The sequence below is a fragment of the Eleutherodactylus coqui genome, chromosome 4 (genome assembly GCF_035609145.1).
Source record: "Eleutherodactylus coqui strain aEleCoq1 chromosome 4, aEleCoq1.hap1, whole genome shotgun sequence".
NCBI lineage: Eukaryota > Metazoa > Chordata > Amphibia > Anura > Eleutherodactylidae > Eleutherodactylus > Eleutherodactylus coqui.
The window spans coordinates 34,536,008-34,552,609 of record NC_089840.1 but is presented as its reverse complement, the minus strand read 5'-3'; the positions used below and the strand labels follow the sequence as shown (position 1 = coordinate 34,552,609).

At 43.7% G+C, this 16,602-nt stretch overlaps 1 protein-coding gene across 1 annotated transcript; it reads left to right on the top strand.

The window, feature by feature from the left end:
* Positions 1-2,287: 2,287 nt before the first annotated feature.
* On the top strand, positions 2,288-15,860 carry TRIM45 (tripartite motif containing 45). The gene is made up of 6 exons (XM_066599207.1): positions 2,288-2,955; positions 12,155-12,891; positions 12,986-13,112; positions 14,501-14,615; positions 14,697-14,823; positions 14,895-15,860. Exons 1-6 carry the CDS (start codon positions 2,552-2,554, stop codon positions 15,038-15,040), a joined length of 1,656 nt encoding a protein of 551 aa, XP_066455304.1. The 5' UTR covers positions 2,288-2,551; the 3' UTR covers positions 15,041-15,860.
* Positions 15,861-16,602: the final 742 nt, after the last annotated feature.

Here is a 16,602-nt window from a genome sequence, read left to right as displayed (position 1 = left end):
GTGGTGAGTGGATTACATTGATTCAGTGTCGGACTGTTGTACCTAGGGCCCATCAGGGAAATCGATTTTGGGAGCCCACTATGCAGTTAGATACACATTAAGCCAAACACCATTGTGCAGTGCGCCTGTTATGCCATATATCACAGTCAGTTTTTTCTTCAAGGAGTTTTTTGGACTTTGGTGGGAATCTACCTATCCCCTTAATTGTTTACATAGGCAGTACATCTGTACTGAACCATATGTACGTGGCTATGCTACATTGAAGGTGGGTCACTGTGTTGAGTGTAAAACCTATTACCATTTTGGGGTGTATATAATTAGTTTGACTTTTATTACACTTTTTGGGGTGGATGCGGGAATAGAATAGTGCTATTTTATTAAAACATGCATCATGTGATATAAATACAATTTTATCCATATTATTTTTTGGCATTTGAGTGATTAAAAAAAATTATTGTGGCTACGGTATCTCCAATCCTCATCAATAGAGTTGGCTGTAGACTGTACATTACTATAATAGAACCATGTTTACTACATAGATATGATACCAGAACCAAGTTTACTGCATACATATAGTACCAGAAGAGAGCTTACTACGTAGATACGATAAGAAAACCAAGCTTACTACATAAAGTACCACAACCAAGCTTACTGCATAGATATAGTGCCAGAATCAAGCTTACTGCATAGGTATGGTAAGAAAACCAAGCTTACTACATAGATACTGTATTGGAACCAAGCTTAATACATATATACAGTACCAGAACCAAGCTACTATATAGATACTGTGGCAAGGCGGTGTACAGAATAGCTTATAGGGGGCTGTAGACAGGCATTCAGGTGCTAAGTAATGGGAGAGAACACCTGTGGGTATGGCAGGAAAAAAGATAAAGGCATCAGTTCCTGCCACAAAGAGGCCGTGAGGCAAATACTGGAGCTACAAGCCTGAGGTCCGGTGCAGCCCAGACTGTGTCTGTCACGAGTCTGACAGGGTAGGGCGCCCTCTAGACGTCCTGGTTGGCTTTAGCGGCAAAGACACTGCAGGTTGTCAACACAGAAATTGTGTTATATTCCTGTGTACATATATGCAGTGTGATGCTTTAAGCGATTGTGGAGTGCAATAAAGTTGGTAAACACCAAGTCTTTCAAGAAATCCGGTTGTCCAAAGTCTATGTGAGAGTGACGCCATCCCTTTAATGAAAGGGGATGGCGGTCCTTGTGAGCGAATGCTATTGCTTATGACAAATGTTAGAGTACAACAAGCACCTGATATGGTAATGTGGAAGCGTATGTAGCGGGGTTAGACCTGAGGTACATTGGCGTCAACAATGTCTGGCATCTTCTGTGAAAAGAGGCAGCCCCAACAGAGCGGTAAAGATCTAGTCTACAGCTAGCAGAGTCAGTGACGGCCAACAGCCAGATGCAGAGACTGTTGCAGCCTAGTAGGAGAAGATACGTAAAGGACATGTGAGCCGCCTCTGTCTGTCATCGCTGCACCATGCACATGCTACCCGCCGTACTCCACTAGTTCAGGTCAGTAGATCTGTGGTCAGGCTAGGACGCTTGTCCATATTATGTAAACGTACCTGTAATATCCTCGTGTGAATCCAGCCTATTATGACTAGGGGCTCTCTCACATGAGCGTTTCTTACTGCATATTACCCAGTAACAAATTACATTACTTTCCACTCTGTCTCACACACAGCGTGCAAAGTGCATGCACAAATAAGACCGCAGCATGCACTATCTTGGTACATATTATGAGCGCATACATGCCATGATAGTGCATGGGGATTGTCAACATGCAGCAAGTACACAATGCATTGCATACCGCTGCGTGCAAGATACGCCTGCGGTGCACAGGAAAGCAACGCTCATGTGAGAAAGCCCTAGGATACTACTTTTTATAGAGTAGTGAATTTTATTTATTTTTTTACCTTTTGTTAGTTTGCCTCAATGGGTCAGCAATGCTTTGGCAGCATAAGTGGGATGTATGCAGTATTAGGCAGAAGGCTTTAATGTTATGACTGATCAGTGTCTATATAGATCTGTATACGGTGTTGTATATGTGTATCGATCCGGATCCGCTGCTGTTTTTATATCTCCTCTGAGTGTGATGAGAGCTGCAGATACTTGTGTAGTTGGGTGACCTCCAGTCGACGGGTGGGGGCAGGGTGACTACTTAGAGCCGGAGGGCTGAACTGAAATTCCTGGAATCTGCACAAGATTTAGTAATTCTGCACTGCACAGCTGCACCGTTCAGATAAGTGTGCAGCCTGTATACAGGCCCAGCACATTCCTTACACTTCCTGGGGAGGAGGAGGAGGGTGCACGGAGTGACTAAGGCCTGGGACACTCGCACTCCTAGGCCAGCCGGTGGGCTCTGTGATTATTCCTCTTTGTGTTCTACACCCTCTATTCTGCTCATGGGTCTTTTGCACTGCAGTCTAGAACTGTGCTCTGGATCTGAGAGTATCTAGAACTATTTGCCTCTACTTCACTTCTCAACTTCTTCCTTTTATAGACATTTCAGGAGTTGGCATTGGAATATATGGCGCAGACCGGCCTTTCGGAGGACACGGCGACAGTCTTGTGCCCATCTCGCTGTCCGCAGTGCCAAGACGTGTTCTCAGACCCCCGTGTTCTGCCTTGTCTACACACTCTGTGTATGAGCTGCCTCCAAAGCCTGGAACCCTTTGGCACACTGGAAAGAGGGCAGAAACTAGCAAGCCAGCAAAGCGTCTTATGCCCGGTGTGTGACTCCGAAGTGTCCTTACCACCGGGAGGGATCAGAGATTTAGTACCAGATCTACTTGCACAGACAGAGGTGCTGCTCGAGAAACTACGGTGTGGTGGGAATGAGATGCCATGTGATCTATGTGGAGACGGTAAGGGAGAGAGGCGGTGCCAGGACTGCAGGGTGACCATGTGCGAGTTCTGTTGCCTGGCACACAGGTGAGGAATGGGGGTCTTAGGGATGATGGGAGAAAAATGGTGGGCATCTTATTGATCATGTCGTAATCAAAGTATCCAAGGAAGGAGGTATTTTATCACATATGTATGACCACATGTAAAACATGTTGTTAGGATTACTCATGGCAAGGAGCATTGGAAGAGGGAGGGGCAATGAATAAAGAGGAAGGGCATAGGAGCCGGAGTAAAAAAAAGAGGGAGGAGCACAGGATCCAGGGAGGAGCATAAGTCGTTTAGTTACCTTTCCTTATTAAAAAGTGTATTCAGATGATGATTCATTATGCAGTTGTAAAAAATAGGTACCCCACCTCTGCCAATACTGAAGGGAGGAACTCAGGATGAGGCTAGATGTAAAGGTTGGGGGAGCACAGAAGGAGGGGAGGAGCTCAAGTCTTCACATTCTCATCTTTCATTGAAAATTCTATTCAGATGATTGTACAGTCATGTAAAAAAGTAAGTGACCCCCATACATGTTGTTTCAAGGCCTATTTACCCGGAGTGATGATCACTCAAAAGCGATCTTTTGAGCGGTAATCCTTGTGTCTAAACGCGCGGCCATCGTGCACTGCTCGTTGATCGCTAAATTCAAGCCAGCCTAAAAATCATTGTGCGGTCTTATCTCGGACCACACACTGAGTTCTCCGCCGGTAGTGCTGATAGTACTGTTTCAGCTACTTAACCTGCCGGAGAACAATGGAGCTTAATGCAGATAAGAGCCCTCCGGCTATTAACTGCATTCAGCTAAAGGCTTCGTTTACATGCTAATAAGCTATTAAGTAACTGAGTAGCTACTTAATAGTTTATGCAAAATCATTGCTCAAAGCTGTCATTCAAACTGTCATTTGAACGATTTTTGAGCGATCATCGCTCTGTGTAAATGGGCCTTTATGCTTACAATCATAGAATGGTAGAGTTGGAAGGGACCTCCATGGTCATCGGGTCCAATCTCCTGCTCAGTGCAGGATTCACTAAATCAACCCAGACAGATATTTATCCAGCCTTTGTTTGAACACTTCCATTGAAGGAGAACTCACCACCTCCCGTGGTAACCTGTTCCACTCATTGATCACCCTCACTGTCAGGAAAGTTTTTTCTAATATCTAAGTTGTGTCTCCTCCCTTTCAGTTTCATCCCATTGCTTCTAGTCTTTCCTTGTGCAAATGAGAATAGGGCTCATCCCTCTGCATTGTGACAACCCTTCAGATATTTGTAGACCGCTGTTAAGTCTCCTCTCAGCCTTCTTATTTGCAAGCTAAACATTCCTAGATCCTTTAACCGTTCCTCATATGACATGATTTGCAGAACACTCACCATCTTAGTAACTCTTCTTTGAACGTGCTCTAGTTTGTCTTTGTCTAAGTGGGGTGCCCAGAACTGGACCCAGTATTCCAGATGAGGTCTGACTAAGGAAGAGTAGAGGTGGATAATGACCTCACGTGATCTAGACTCTATGCTTCTCTTAATACATCCCAGAATTGTGTTTGCCTTTTTGGCTGCTGCATCACATTGTTGACTCATGTTCAGTCTATGATCTGTTAGTATACCCAAGTCTTCTTCACATGTGCTGCTGCTTAGCTCAATTTCTCCCATTCTGTATGTGCTTTTTTCATTTTTCTTGGCCAGATGTAGGACTTTACATTTCTCCTTGGTAAATACCATTCTGTTAGTCGCTGCCCACTGTGAAAGCTTTTCTAGATCTTTTTGAATACTCTTTCTCTTTTCCCCAGTGTTAGCTATCTCTCCTAGTTTTGAGTTATCAGCAAATTTGATCAGTTTTCCATCAATTCCCTCCTCCAGATCATTTATAATAATGTTAAACAACACTGGGCCCAGGACAGAGCCTTGTGGTACCCCACTTGATACATTCTTCCACTTGGATGTGCAGCCATTTATGACCACTCTTTTGAGTACGATCACTCAGCCAGTTCTGAATCCACCTAACAGTTGTCTTGTTAATCCCATATTTGGTCATTTTTTCAATAGGTATGGTATGAGATACTTTGTCAAATGCTTTACTAAGGTCAAGAAAAACTATATGCACCACATTTCCCTGATCAACCCAGTCAGTGATACTATCATAGAAGGAAATTAGATTCATCTGGCATGACTTGTTTGTTACAAACCCATGCTGGCTCTGGTTAATTACTCCATTCTCATCCAAGTACTTGCATACATGTTGTTTAATTATTTGTTCAAAGATCTTTCCAGGTATAGAAGTCAGGCTCACAGGCGTGTAGTTTCCTGGATCCACCTTCTTCCCTTTTTTGAAGATAGGGACAACATTTGACTTTTTCCAATCTTCTGGGACTTTTCCTGTTCTTAAGGAATTTTCAAAAATTATGGCGCGTGGTCCATCAATTACCAGCGCTGCTTACTTTAGTATCCTAGGATGTAATTCATCTGGACCTTGAGTCTTGAATTCATTTAAGTTAGCTAAGTGTTCCCTCACCATCTCTCTGCTTACAGATAGCCTGCATTCTTTTATTCCCCCAATAGCACAGGGAAGATCAGTTGATGTTCCATCTACTTTCTGAGAGAAAACAGATACAAAATAAGAATTTCAAAGTTCGGCCTTCTCAACATCATTCTTAACCAATTCACCATTTTCATCTTGTAAGCATCCTATAGCATCTGTGACTTTTCATTTGCTTTTGACATACCCCCAAAATCCTTTTTTTTTAATTGCTTTTGGCTTCTGTGGCATGCCTCAATTCATTATTAGCTTTAGCTTTTCTGACACTTGCCCTACAGTTTCTGCAGACTGCATTATATTCTTCTTTAGATATTTCCCCTTCTTTCCATTTGATAAACATATTTTTCTTTTGTTTTTTAAAATGTGTGCAACTACTGTGTTCATCCATCCTGGTCTCTTTAAATACTTCCTATTCTTCCTTCTCTTAGGGATTGTTAACGATTGTGCTTTGAGAATCTCATTGTTACCATGTCTGCATATATCAATATTTGATCGTCATTCTGAAGAAGATTTAGGGGATAGAACTAAAAAAAATATGTCATACAATGCAAATCAGCTTATTCATACCGTGATAGGGGAGCTGTCACTCCATAACTAGTCATAAGCCAGGTTATGACTCCTGTAGGGAGCTGTCTGAGTGAAGTTATATTTACTGGGGATTTTCTTACTTTTGTGGTTGCTCTGCACCGATTCCTACCTCAGATGCTCCGCAGAACTCTCGATACACGGGGACTTCTGGGATTATTTTTAGCATAGTTTTTGCGTTATAAGACTTTTTGGGGGAGGAGAACCAACAATAGAGCAATAAATTTCCCCAGTTTTCCCCGCAGGGATCAGCATGCTTCTCCCTATAGATATCTCAGCAGCAGTTTCTCAATATTTTCACTAAGTTTCACTTCACTTGTTTCAGTTCTTTTTTTTTTTTTTTTGCAAATTTCCAGCTGACATGACTCTTAAACGGCTCATTTGCCTTAGCCTGCCATGTACCCTTTGTTTTTATGCCACAAACAAGGTTTAGAGAGGTGCCAGGACTTAAGGGACCCTGCAAAAAATGTCCCCATTTTAAAAAACTACACCCTCAAAGTATTCAGCAGAAGGTATACGGAGTATTTTGAGTGTGCCAATCTTTGCAGGAAATAATACAAAGTAGGTTTAAAAAATGGCAACTTTGTACAGGGATATTACAAATGATCTTCCCAGTGGGAACACCTCATAACTCAGATCTAATGACACTAAAATACATACATTTGATATCAATAGAAGCAGAAACTCAAAAAGTTTTTTGCATAACATCAAAAATGTTTCCCACTCAGAGGTGATCAGTGTTGCTTTATCACTGGATACAGATGGCGCCTGTAGTCAAGTTCCTGCCATACACGTTGTAGCGGATCACGACTGACTGATGCAAAGGCTTCTGGGATGCTGCAGATCATGGGGGGTGGTAAGGGTAGCATGTAGGCTCTAACACTCCCCTTAGGGAAAGAATCACGAGGTGTAGGGTCCGGGGAACATGGAGGACAAGGAAGAAGTTCACTATCATCACCACCTGCACGGCTGATCCATCTGGTTGGTAGTCGCTGCTCGCTCCTGACGTCATTGTGATAATGGGGGGGGGGGAATCCTGTTGGAAGATGAAACCTGAGACCTCCTATTCCGGCTGCGGCAGAAGCCATATCTGTAGTATCCAGGTACGAAATCCCTGGGATTGTTCCCTCATGGAAAACGAAGGGGCCGTACACTTTCCTACTGGTTATAGGGCAAAACACATTCAACCTTGGAGGAGTCGCACGTACCCTCCATGTAGTCAGGTGGGTTTCCCCTCCCCCAGATTCTGAAATATGTTTGTTGCCCGAAAGGTGAAAAGCGGCTTCATCGCTTAAAAACTCCATGAAACCATCACTTTCCATTACAGTTAGCATACTCTCACAGGAAGAACGTCGCCATTTTAATGAAAGCTGCGCTGTGATTGGTTGCTATGAACAACAAGGACGTCTTATCGTAGACAGTTTTGCTTAATGAAAGTTTTTGAGTGTATATTCCCATTCATACCAGATTTCTGTATCCGAGTCTCAGTAAATGGGAGTAATGAGGGGGTCACATTGGGAAGTTGATTTGTAATAACCCTGTATAAGGGTCTTAGAGCATAGGCCCATAATAGAAGCATGGTAACAGCCAGTTGTTCATACATTTCCAAACCAAACTACTAACATGGCATTGCCAGTACATCTGACTACGCCATGCAAATAAAACTGCTGACCAACTATTATGTCAGTCCGTAGCCATTAAGCACAGCATCCCACTTTGGTACAAACTGAGTAGCTACTTTATTAGAGTCCCCGGCCCTTTCAGGATTGGCACACCCAATGAAAATTAGATCTGTGACCCCGGAGTGCAACCTAAAATTAAGCGAGCAAGTCTTCCATGGATCCCTTCCAGTGTGAATTCACATTAGATGGGAAAATCCAGCAATCTGAGCAACTTCCAACAAGGCCCGGTCATTGGTGCTAGACTAGTCAGGGCCAGGATTTCACTGGAAACAACGGTCCTCACGGTGGTGGCACGCTGGATCTCCATGGCCCAAGAAATTGAAGGTACAATGGTCAGCTCGAAAGGTCATGGCCACCATTTTTTGAGATAGCACGGGTATTTTATTAACAAACTATCTTCAGAAGGGGCAAAATAATGATGTCTCGCAGAAATCTGTGAAAAGGCGCCTCTTCTTCAGGACAGCGCTCCTTCACACAAGGCTGTCAAGACAATGGAGCTTTAGAAGGATTTGGGTATTCAGTGCATAGACCATCCACCCTACTCACCAGATTTTAATCCATCACGCTATTACTTCTTTCCAAATTTAAATAAAGGGATGCAAATTTTTGAATGATTCTCAGATGATGAATCAGCAACAGAGACGTTTTTCAGTGACCCAACATCTGAGTTCTTTTTGAAACTTCAGGGGGAATATGATGAATAGCATTAAATTTTTGACCCTAGCTCTTTCTCTTCTCAGTTGGGCTGAGAACTTTTCAGCACCCCACCACTGCTCTTTTACAGGGACTAGTTGGCCCACATCTTAGTAGCCCAACCAATCCCTCTGTAAGGACTACAAATTATAAAAGAACCCAGCGCTCCAGGTGTGCGAGTGGTAGTAGCAAGAAAGACACTTACTTGAGTGAGGGGTCCGCAGGAAGAGGCAAACCTCCTCAGATATCCATGTTTGCTTTGATAATGATCACACAGTAAGGACAACTCCAGTTTATTCCACGACCCAGGATAAGGCAGTACAGGAAAGTGCAACGTGTTTTGGAGGTCTTATGAGTAAGTTTGCCTCCTTTTCCAAGCATACTTTATAAGACATATTACTACCGTGTTTCCCCGAAAATAAGACAGTGTCTTATATTAATTTTTGTTCAAAAAGGTTTAACCTTTTTACATGTATGGCTGCCTGGACACTATTTAAATTGACTTTTTAAATTAACTGTTAGCAGGGCTTAATTTTGGAGTAGGGCTTATATTTCAAGCATCCTCAAAAAGCCTGAAAAATCCTTTTGCATCCTCAACAATTCTGGAAAATCATGCTATGTCTTATTTTCAGGGTATGTCTTATTTTCAGGGAAACAGGGTAATAGGCAACGGTATTTAAAATGAAAGGACCGGAAGTGCGTGTGCGCGTTCCAACCAGAATGGCATGTGCACGCTTGCCTGCTTACATGAAGCGCACATGGGTGGAAGTACATGGCCACCGGGAGTGTCCACACGCACATGGCAAACTAGAAGTGATAGATTGCTGGGCGACCACGACTCTGTGACCATGCTCAATCCTAAAAGTGCGTGCACGCTCTACCAGACCAGTCTAAACGGCTTTAATAAGATATGCGATTTAAGTTGCTTTAAGAGGGAACAATTATCGTTCAAATGAGCAAAAGTGAACAATCATCATTCGGTCTGAAGGCACGCCAACGACTTAACGATGAACGAGAATTGCTCGCTTTTTGTTCGCCATTCATTTTATGCAGCGCTGAAAATCATTGTTGGACCGTTCGCTTATCATTCAACTTATACAGCGCTCAGCGTTCAGTCGTTCACATTCACTTATACAGCGAATAAAAGACAATGATTCTCATTTGAATGAGCCAACGATGTATCTGCTGTCTAAACAGGCTGCATGAGAGCAAACGAGTTAACGGTAATGTCAGTCGCTCATTCAAATGAGAATCGGCTCGTCAAAAAGGACCCTTTTATGTGACGGTCAGTCCTATCCTTCTGCACATTATAATATAACTAAACATATTCTTATGTTTATACAGGCTCGTTTAACCCTTTCCAATTCAATTTGTATCCTGGTTTTCCTAGGGGGCTTACTCTTTTTCTGCCATTATAAAAGGGCGCTTTCTGCTGGCTAAAGCCAGTACTGCATAAGGTGACACGTTGAATAGGCTCCGACAGCAGAGAGGCTGGCAATATACAGTAAGAGAACCCCGACGGGCGTCTTCCAACATCGGAGCTGTACAGCCTTAAATCATAATGTCTTTAGACGTCAGACAGTGGATTGGAAAGGGTTAAACAAGAAATCATTCAGTCATTCACATTCGCTGTATAAAAATAAATAAATCTTGTGATTTGTATAGCTCCAGCTTTATCCAATAATTTCAGGTAATTATTACCCCCCACCAAGCTGGGTTCTCATTTTACTGACCTCGAGATCAACCCTGAGCCGGCTACCTGAACCAAGCGGGGATTGAACTTGCAACCTTCCGGTGATTTTTATGCAAAAATGAACGATGAACAAAAAAAGTGAACAATTCTCGTTTGGTGTTCAGACATTGGCTGGAATTTAGACTGAATGTCGCTCATGTGAACGATTTTTGTGAATGATTCATTCCATCTAAAAGCACCTTTAATTCTATCATCTGTAATCCTGTCTGTTGAGCTGCTGTATCCAATTCTTTCATGTGATACGGTCTGCTGAGCTGCTGTATCTAACCCTGTAATACTGCTTGCTGTGCTGATATGTCTGATATCCTCTGTGATACAATCGAGTGCGACGCCTTCTCCTGTGCCCTGAGATCTTCCCCTTCTGCTGCCCGTTAGTCTCGTTATCTCTCTGTGTCACACCACAACAGGAAGAGATGAGCCTGTATAAAGTATCAGTCCCCACTCTAGTTTATAACAACGCCCAAATCGTCATCCTCATTAACTGTTGATGTTCTGATCAGAATGTACTCCCACTGCACAACTACTACCCTAATCATCTGCTTTGGTCTGACTCCCCACAGATACCCTCAGGCTGTGTCATTTTAGGGCGATTTTCCACTGGATGACATGTTGGGTGCAGATGCCCCTCGTCACAGCGATGATCGTTCCTGAACAACTGCCTGATTTCATGGGTCGATCGTCGTTCAGTTTTTACGGATGCATAAACTGAACGATAAACAAATGAATTCTCATTCGCTGTTCATTCAGCGCGGGAATCCGACCGATATATTTGCCTATGTTGCCTATGTAAAAGGAAAAAAGCTAAGGTTTAAAGACTGCTGTACCGTACTGCACCTATAGGGGGAGAAGTACACAGAGATTGGAGAATTAGGTCTATTGTTTCGGCAGATCTGGGTAATTATTTAATATTAATGGGGTTGTCCGAGTTATGGGAGACCCCTGTCACTGGGTCCCCCATGGTATAAAATAACAAATTTGCAGTTACATTACCCGTGACATCACTCTGCAGGCGGAGCCCGTCCACAAACAGGCTGCAGCAGCCAATGACAGTGATCATGGCTGAGCGCTGTCATTGGCTGCTATAGTAGGTTTACGGGACATCCAAGCTTTCTGAGACCGGAGCCAGCAGTGGAGGACTAGCGGGGAGAGGTAACAGCTACAATCGTACCAGGTAAAGGTACCTTTACAGTTTTAAGCAGCGCAGCTCCCAAAATAGAAGAAAATATCCCTTCAAAATCAGGAAATCCCCAAAAAAGTCTACGAGTCGTCCTCCCTTCGGCATCACTGAATATAATAGTAATATAATGACACTGTGATCAAACACAAGGTTCACATACTTTATACTACATGAACAGCTATTTATATATTACTGATGACAACCAACCTCTGTATCATGTCTGAGAGGTAGACAGAGCCCCGCCCCATGTACGGACATCACTTAAAGGAGTTGTCCAGTTATAAACTCTAGATGGCCTATCCATAGGATAGGTCATCAATAGAAGATCAGTGTGCGTTCACTGTCAAGGATTGCGGATTGATTTCTGCAGGAAGTGGAATAGCTCCATTTCTACTGCAGTGGCCAGACTTGGTATTGCAGGCAAGGTTCCCATTAAAGTGAATGGGAACTTTTCATGTTATACCAGGCCTAGCCACTGTAGTAGGAATAGAGTTGTCCACTTCCTGTAACTAATTGGTGGGGATCCCAGGCAGTGAAACCATGCCAACGTACAAGTGATGGCCTATCCTAAGGATTTGTCATTCAGTGCCCTGTTGGAGGTATGTACACGGGAAAACTATTACCCGAATTTGCCAATTACCAGCGATAATCGCCTGGGGTAAAGGTACCTTTACTGTAGCCTCTATGATTACTATCTCTCTCTGGGGAGTGGGGTGCACATAATTATAATGTTGGTAAGTGTAGAGTGCAGAGGAGATTCTAGGATGTAAAATAGGCATCAAATTAATTGATATTTACAATATTTCCTTCTTATGTAGGCGTCAGAAGCGGACAGCTGGTCATTCACTGCTGCCCTTGCGGGATCTCCCCCCAGGCTCCTCTCTATCTCCAGCACCAACCTGCACCCTCCATCCTCTAGAGGAGCTGCGTCTGTTCTGCGAGTCCTGTGGTCTTCTCTCCTGTCGGGATTGTGCTTTGGTCAAGCACTTGGGACACAAGATTCATCCAGTTACGGAAATTGCAGGGAGGCATCGAGTACAGTTGCAAGGGGCATTAATAAAGTCTGAACCTCAGCTGGAGGCCATGGAAGCTGCACTTCATACCATACAAGAAGCAGGAGAAGATTTAAAGAGGAGTGTGGACTTTCTGCGCAAGGAAGTGGAGGACTTCTCAGACGGTTATATACGTGCCATTCAGGAGCACAGGGTCCGACTCCTTCAAGATATAGACGAGGAAATGCTCCAAAAGGAGCAAGCCTTGAGCCTACGAAGGGCTAAGATACATCAGCAGCTGACAGACCTGCATACTGCCACCACGTTCACTCGAGACCTACTAGACAATGGACCAGATCTTCATATTGTACGAGCCAAGGCTTTAGTACTTGGCCGCTTAAAACAGCTAAACCAAGGAGATCATAGCCAACTGGAACAAGCAGAGGCTGACAGAATTGTATTCAATGCCAAGCAGGAGGCAGGACTATGTCGAGGGTATCAGATGTATGGTATGGTGCAGCGATGTGGTGTAGATCCCGAGAGGTGCCAAGTCAGAGGACCAGGTGATCTGTCTATACACTTCCTTATTTTGCTATAGGAATGCAATGACATTTATGAAGGTTCCTGATTTCCTGTGTCCTCCATAACTTTACTCAGGTCTACAGTTTGTGCACCAAGGAAAACTCAGCAGCTTCACCCTCACCTGTAGCACTCCATTTGGAGATCAGCTGGAAAATAAAGGGGCGCCACCTAGGGTTACCATTCTGCATAAAGAATCCGGCAGGTCAGTCCTCTCTGTGGCTGGTACAATCAGTGCATCATATCTTCTCTTCTCATATGTGCTTCTTGAAGTCTATTACTACCATCCATAAAAGTTCTAAATGCTGAAGGTACAGATTATAGTTTCTTGGGAGTTGGGTTGTGTCTCCTCTTTCCAGAATAGATGCCTGGGTGGATAGTTGTGTCTTCTCTCTCCAAACTAGATGCCTGGGTGGCGGATTGGGTCTCTTCTCTACAAATTAGATACCTAGGTGTTAGGTTGGGTCTCTTCTTTCCAGACTAGATGCCTGGGTGGCAGGTTGGGTCTCTTCTCTCCAGATTAGATATATGGGTGTTGGGTTGGGCTTCTTCTTTCCAGAGTAGATGCTGGGGAAAAGGCTGAGTCTTGTTTCTCCAAAATAGATGCCCGGGCGATGGCTTGTGTCTCTTCTTCAAGAATTGGTGCCTGGGTGGTGTTTTCTTTATCTAAAAAAATATGTCTGTGCAGGGGGTTGCTTCTCATCTTTCCATATTAGATGCCTGGGCAGTAGTTTGGGTCTCCTCTTGTCAGAATATATGCCTGGGTGGCGAGTTAGGTATTTCCTCTCCATATTAGATATCCGGGTAAATATTGTGTCTCCTTTCTCCAGAATAAATGCCAGGGTGGTGGGTTACATCTTCGCTCTCCAGAATAGATGCCAGGGTGATGGGTTACATCTTTCCTCTCCAGAATAGATGCCTGGGTAGTAAGTGGGGTCACTACTCTCCAGGATAGATGTCTGGGTGGTGGGTTAAATAATCTCTCTCCAGAACAGATGCCAGGGTGGTAGGTTACATATCTCTCCACATATATGCCTGGATAGTGGGTGGGGTCACTACTCTCCAGAATAGATGCCAGGTTGGTGGGTTACATAATCTCTCTCCAGAATAGATTCCAGGGTGGTAGGTTACATATCTCTCCAGAAATATGCATGGGTAGTAGATGGTCACTACTCTCCAGAATAGATGCCAGGGTGGTGGGCTTCTCTGTTCCGAAATAGATGCCAGGGTGGTGGGTTTCTCTGTTCCGGAATAGATGTCAGAGTGGTTAGTTACATCTTCTCTCTCCAGAATAGATGCCAGGTTGGTGGGTTACATAATCTCTCTCCAGAATAGATGCCAGGGTAGTAGGTTACATTTCCTCTCTCCAGAATACATTGCCTAGGTAGCGGAGGCTCTAGTATTGATAATAGACACTTTTGTTGATTGAATGAAGATTGTTACTCATGAATGCTCAGTTATTATTCTGTGACCATTACACTGCAGAGCCGCATATGGTCTGTCATTATTTATTACATAAAATGTTACCCCAATCCCCCAGAATCCAGTCTGGGGATGAAAGAGAAATGCTTGATTGGTCTATATATTCCACAGATGTCTGCAGCCTTCCATTCAGGATAGCCAAAATGGAACATACCACATCTCATACATCCCAACAGAGCCGGGTCAGATTTCCATAAGTATATGTATGAAAGGACGTCATATCAGGGTAAGAGGTGGAGAGACCACCACATGGGCATAGTTCTAGTTTTTATTTTACTGGAGATGGTCATGCCACTTGTTTTCACAGGGCTCCCCTTTTACTGTGACAGTGAGGGGAACATCACGCAAGCATTGTGGGATCTATCATTGCTGCACGTTCTGTTCCAGTGGTGGCCAGAAGGATGCCCGCTGTGGCTGTGGTGGGACAATGCCTGGTAAGTGCTTTCACTCCGTAAAGGTTCACTTAGACATATTTAATGTCCTTAATCATTGTCATCCTCTATAGGTGGTTTCCAGAGTTGTGGTCATGGTCATAAAGGACATCCTGGCCAGTCCCACTGGTCATGTTGTGGATCCACCTCAGAGACATCAGAGTGCCCTGGAGTGAAGGACTCAGCCCCTCGTAATCTGCTCCAGACTGTAGCTTTATGATGGTTAGAAATGTTGCAGACTCTTAGAAGATCTTCTTACATGCTGAGATTTAAGAGTAAGGGTACATGCAAAATGGGCATTAAAAAAAGTTGTGCCCGAGATTCTTGAGTGTAACTTGGATTGGTCAGCGCATGGACATTCAGCCTGTGTTCTGTGCAACATGTGGGCAACTACACAGTGATGTGTGCTATTCTCCTCCAAAAATTGGACAAGAGTAGAGGCCTGTTTAGACAACGATTATCACTCAAGATTTGGTCAAAAGCAATCTTTTGAGTGATAATCGTTGTGTGAATTTAGGCGCTCTGAGAACTGCTGTGTTCTTGGAGCACGCAGCTGGTATCCAGTTGAGCGCTCCAAGTGGGGTATACAGAGCACAGCTGGAACGCTGTCTTCTGCATACTCCTGCTGTGTTCACAGAGCACTCAGCTGGTATACAGCTGTGCTCTCCGAGCGGGGTATGCATAACACAGCGGGAGCGCGGTTTTCTTCATACTCCGGCTGTGTTCTCCGAGCGGGGTACCAGCTGAAACACTAGTATCAGCGGTATCCCACTGAGAACTCAGCACGCGATCCTGATAAGACTCATCGTTGTCTTTCAGCTAGCTCCCATTGTGCTTGATGCTCAAACTGGTGGAAAATACAATTCTTATCTCATAGTCTGCTAAAACGAAAAAAAAAAACAACTTTGAAGAGTGCCTTATGGTTAGTGCAATATTCACCAACTAAAGAAATTCCCAAGTCCTCGCACAATGTACCCCTGCTGGGGAGCGATGCAGGCTGGATGTTATATGGAGATGAATAAACATGCCTTTTCCTATTACTTTATCCCATGATGCATTATGTCGTACGCCTTAGTTATAAATCTGTCCACCTGAAAACTGTAGGTTTTACGGGAAAGAATAAATATGGGGCAGAGCCAAGGCCACAACAGCTGGTGTGAGAAAGCCTTCAGGTAGCCCAAAGTGTAGGACAGCACCGGGTTATGGAGACACAGTGGATGTGAACTCCAACCAGATTACTAAATCTCTCCAACGCTAGTTCTATTCTCCATACAGAAGATTGCATGGGATAGAACTAGGACAGCTACATAGGGGTGAATAAGGTCTCCATATCACAATTTCCGTACCTGTGATGTATTTTACATTGGATAGCAAAAGCGCCATCCTCTGTGCCACTCAGGTTCCATCCTGGTTTATCATATCCAGATGTAGTTTTCTAAATGGAGAATGGAAACCATGACTGAGCCAGCCAAATCTTATTGTGAATCCGGCCTACAGTCTAATTCATTTTTTTCATCTTTTTAAAGTAAAAAAAAAAAAAAAGTGGATATCGAACCGATACAAACTGAAGCAACCAAATCCAGTTAAAAATAAAAAAAAAGACTAATAAAAACATATATATAGAAAAAAAGAAATTATACACACATACAAAAAGGTTCAAATTTTTAGTTAACCCCTATTGCAAAAATCACTCTCAGCCTCCCCCATTCCCTTCCTCCTATTTTTTAAAATCTTTGCACCCAGTGGAGACCATAGATGGTATTCTATAGCTTGATAGGTCTG

What these genes read in the sequence shown, in the direction of transcription:
- TRIM45 (XM_066599207.1), top strand. Translation starts at nt 2,552, where the DNA reads ATGGCGCAGACCGGCCTTTCGGAGGACACGGCGACAGTCTTGTGCCCA. An exon ending in CTGCATAAAGAATCCGGCAG is followed by an intron (nt 13,113 to 14,500) that starts GTCAGTCCTCTC and finishes TATATTCCACAG; the next exon opens with ATGTCTGCAGCCTTCCATTC. An exon ending in CTGTGGTGGGACAATGCCTG is followed by an intron (nt 14,824 to 14,894) that starts GTAAGTGCTTTC and finishes CATCCTCTATAG; the next exon opens with GTGGTTTCCAGAGTTGTGGT.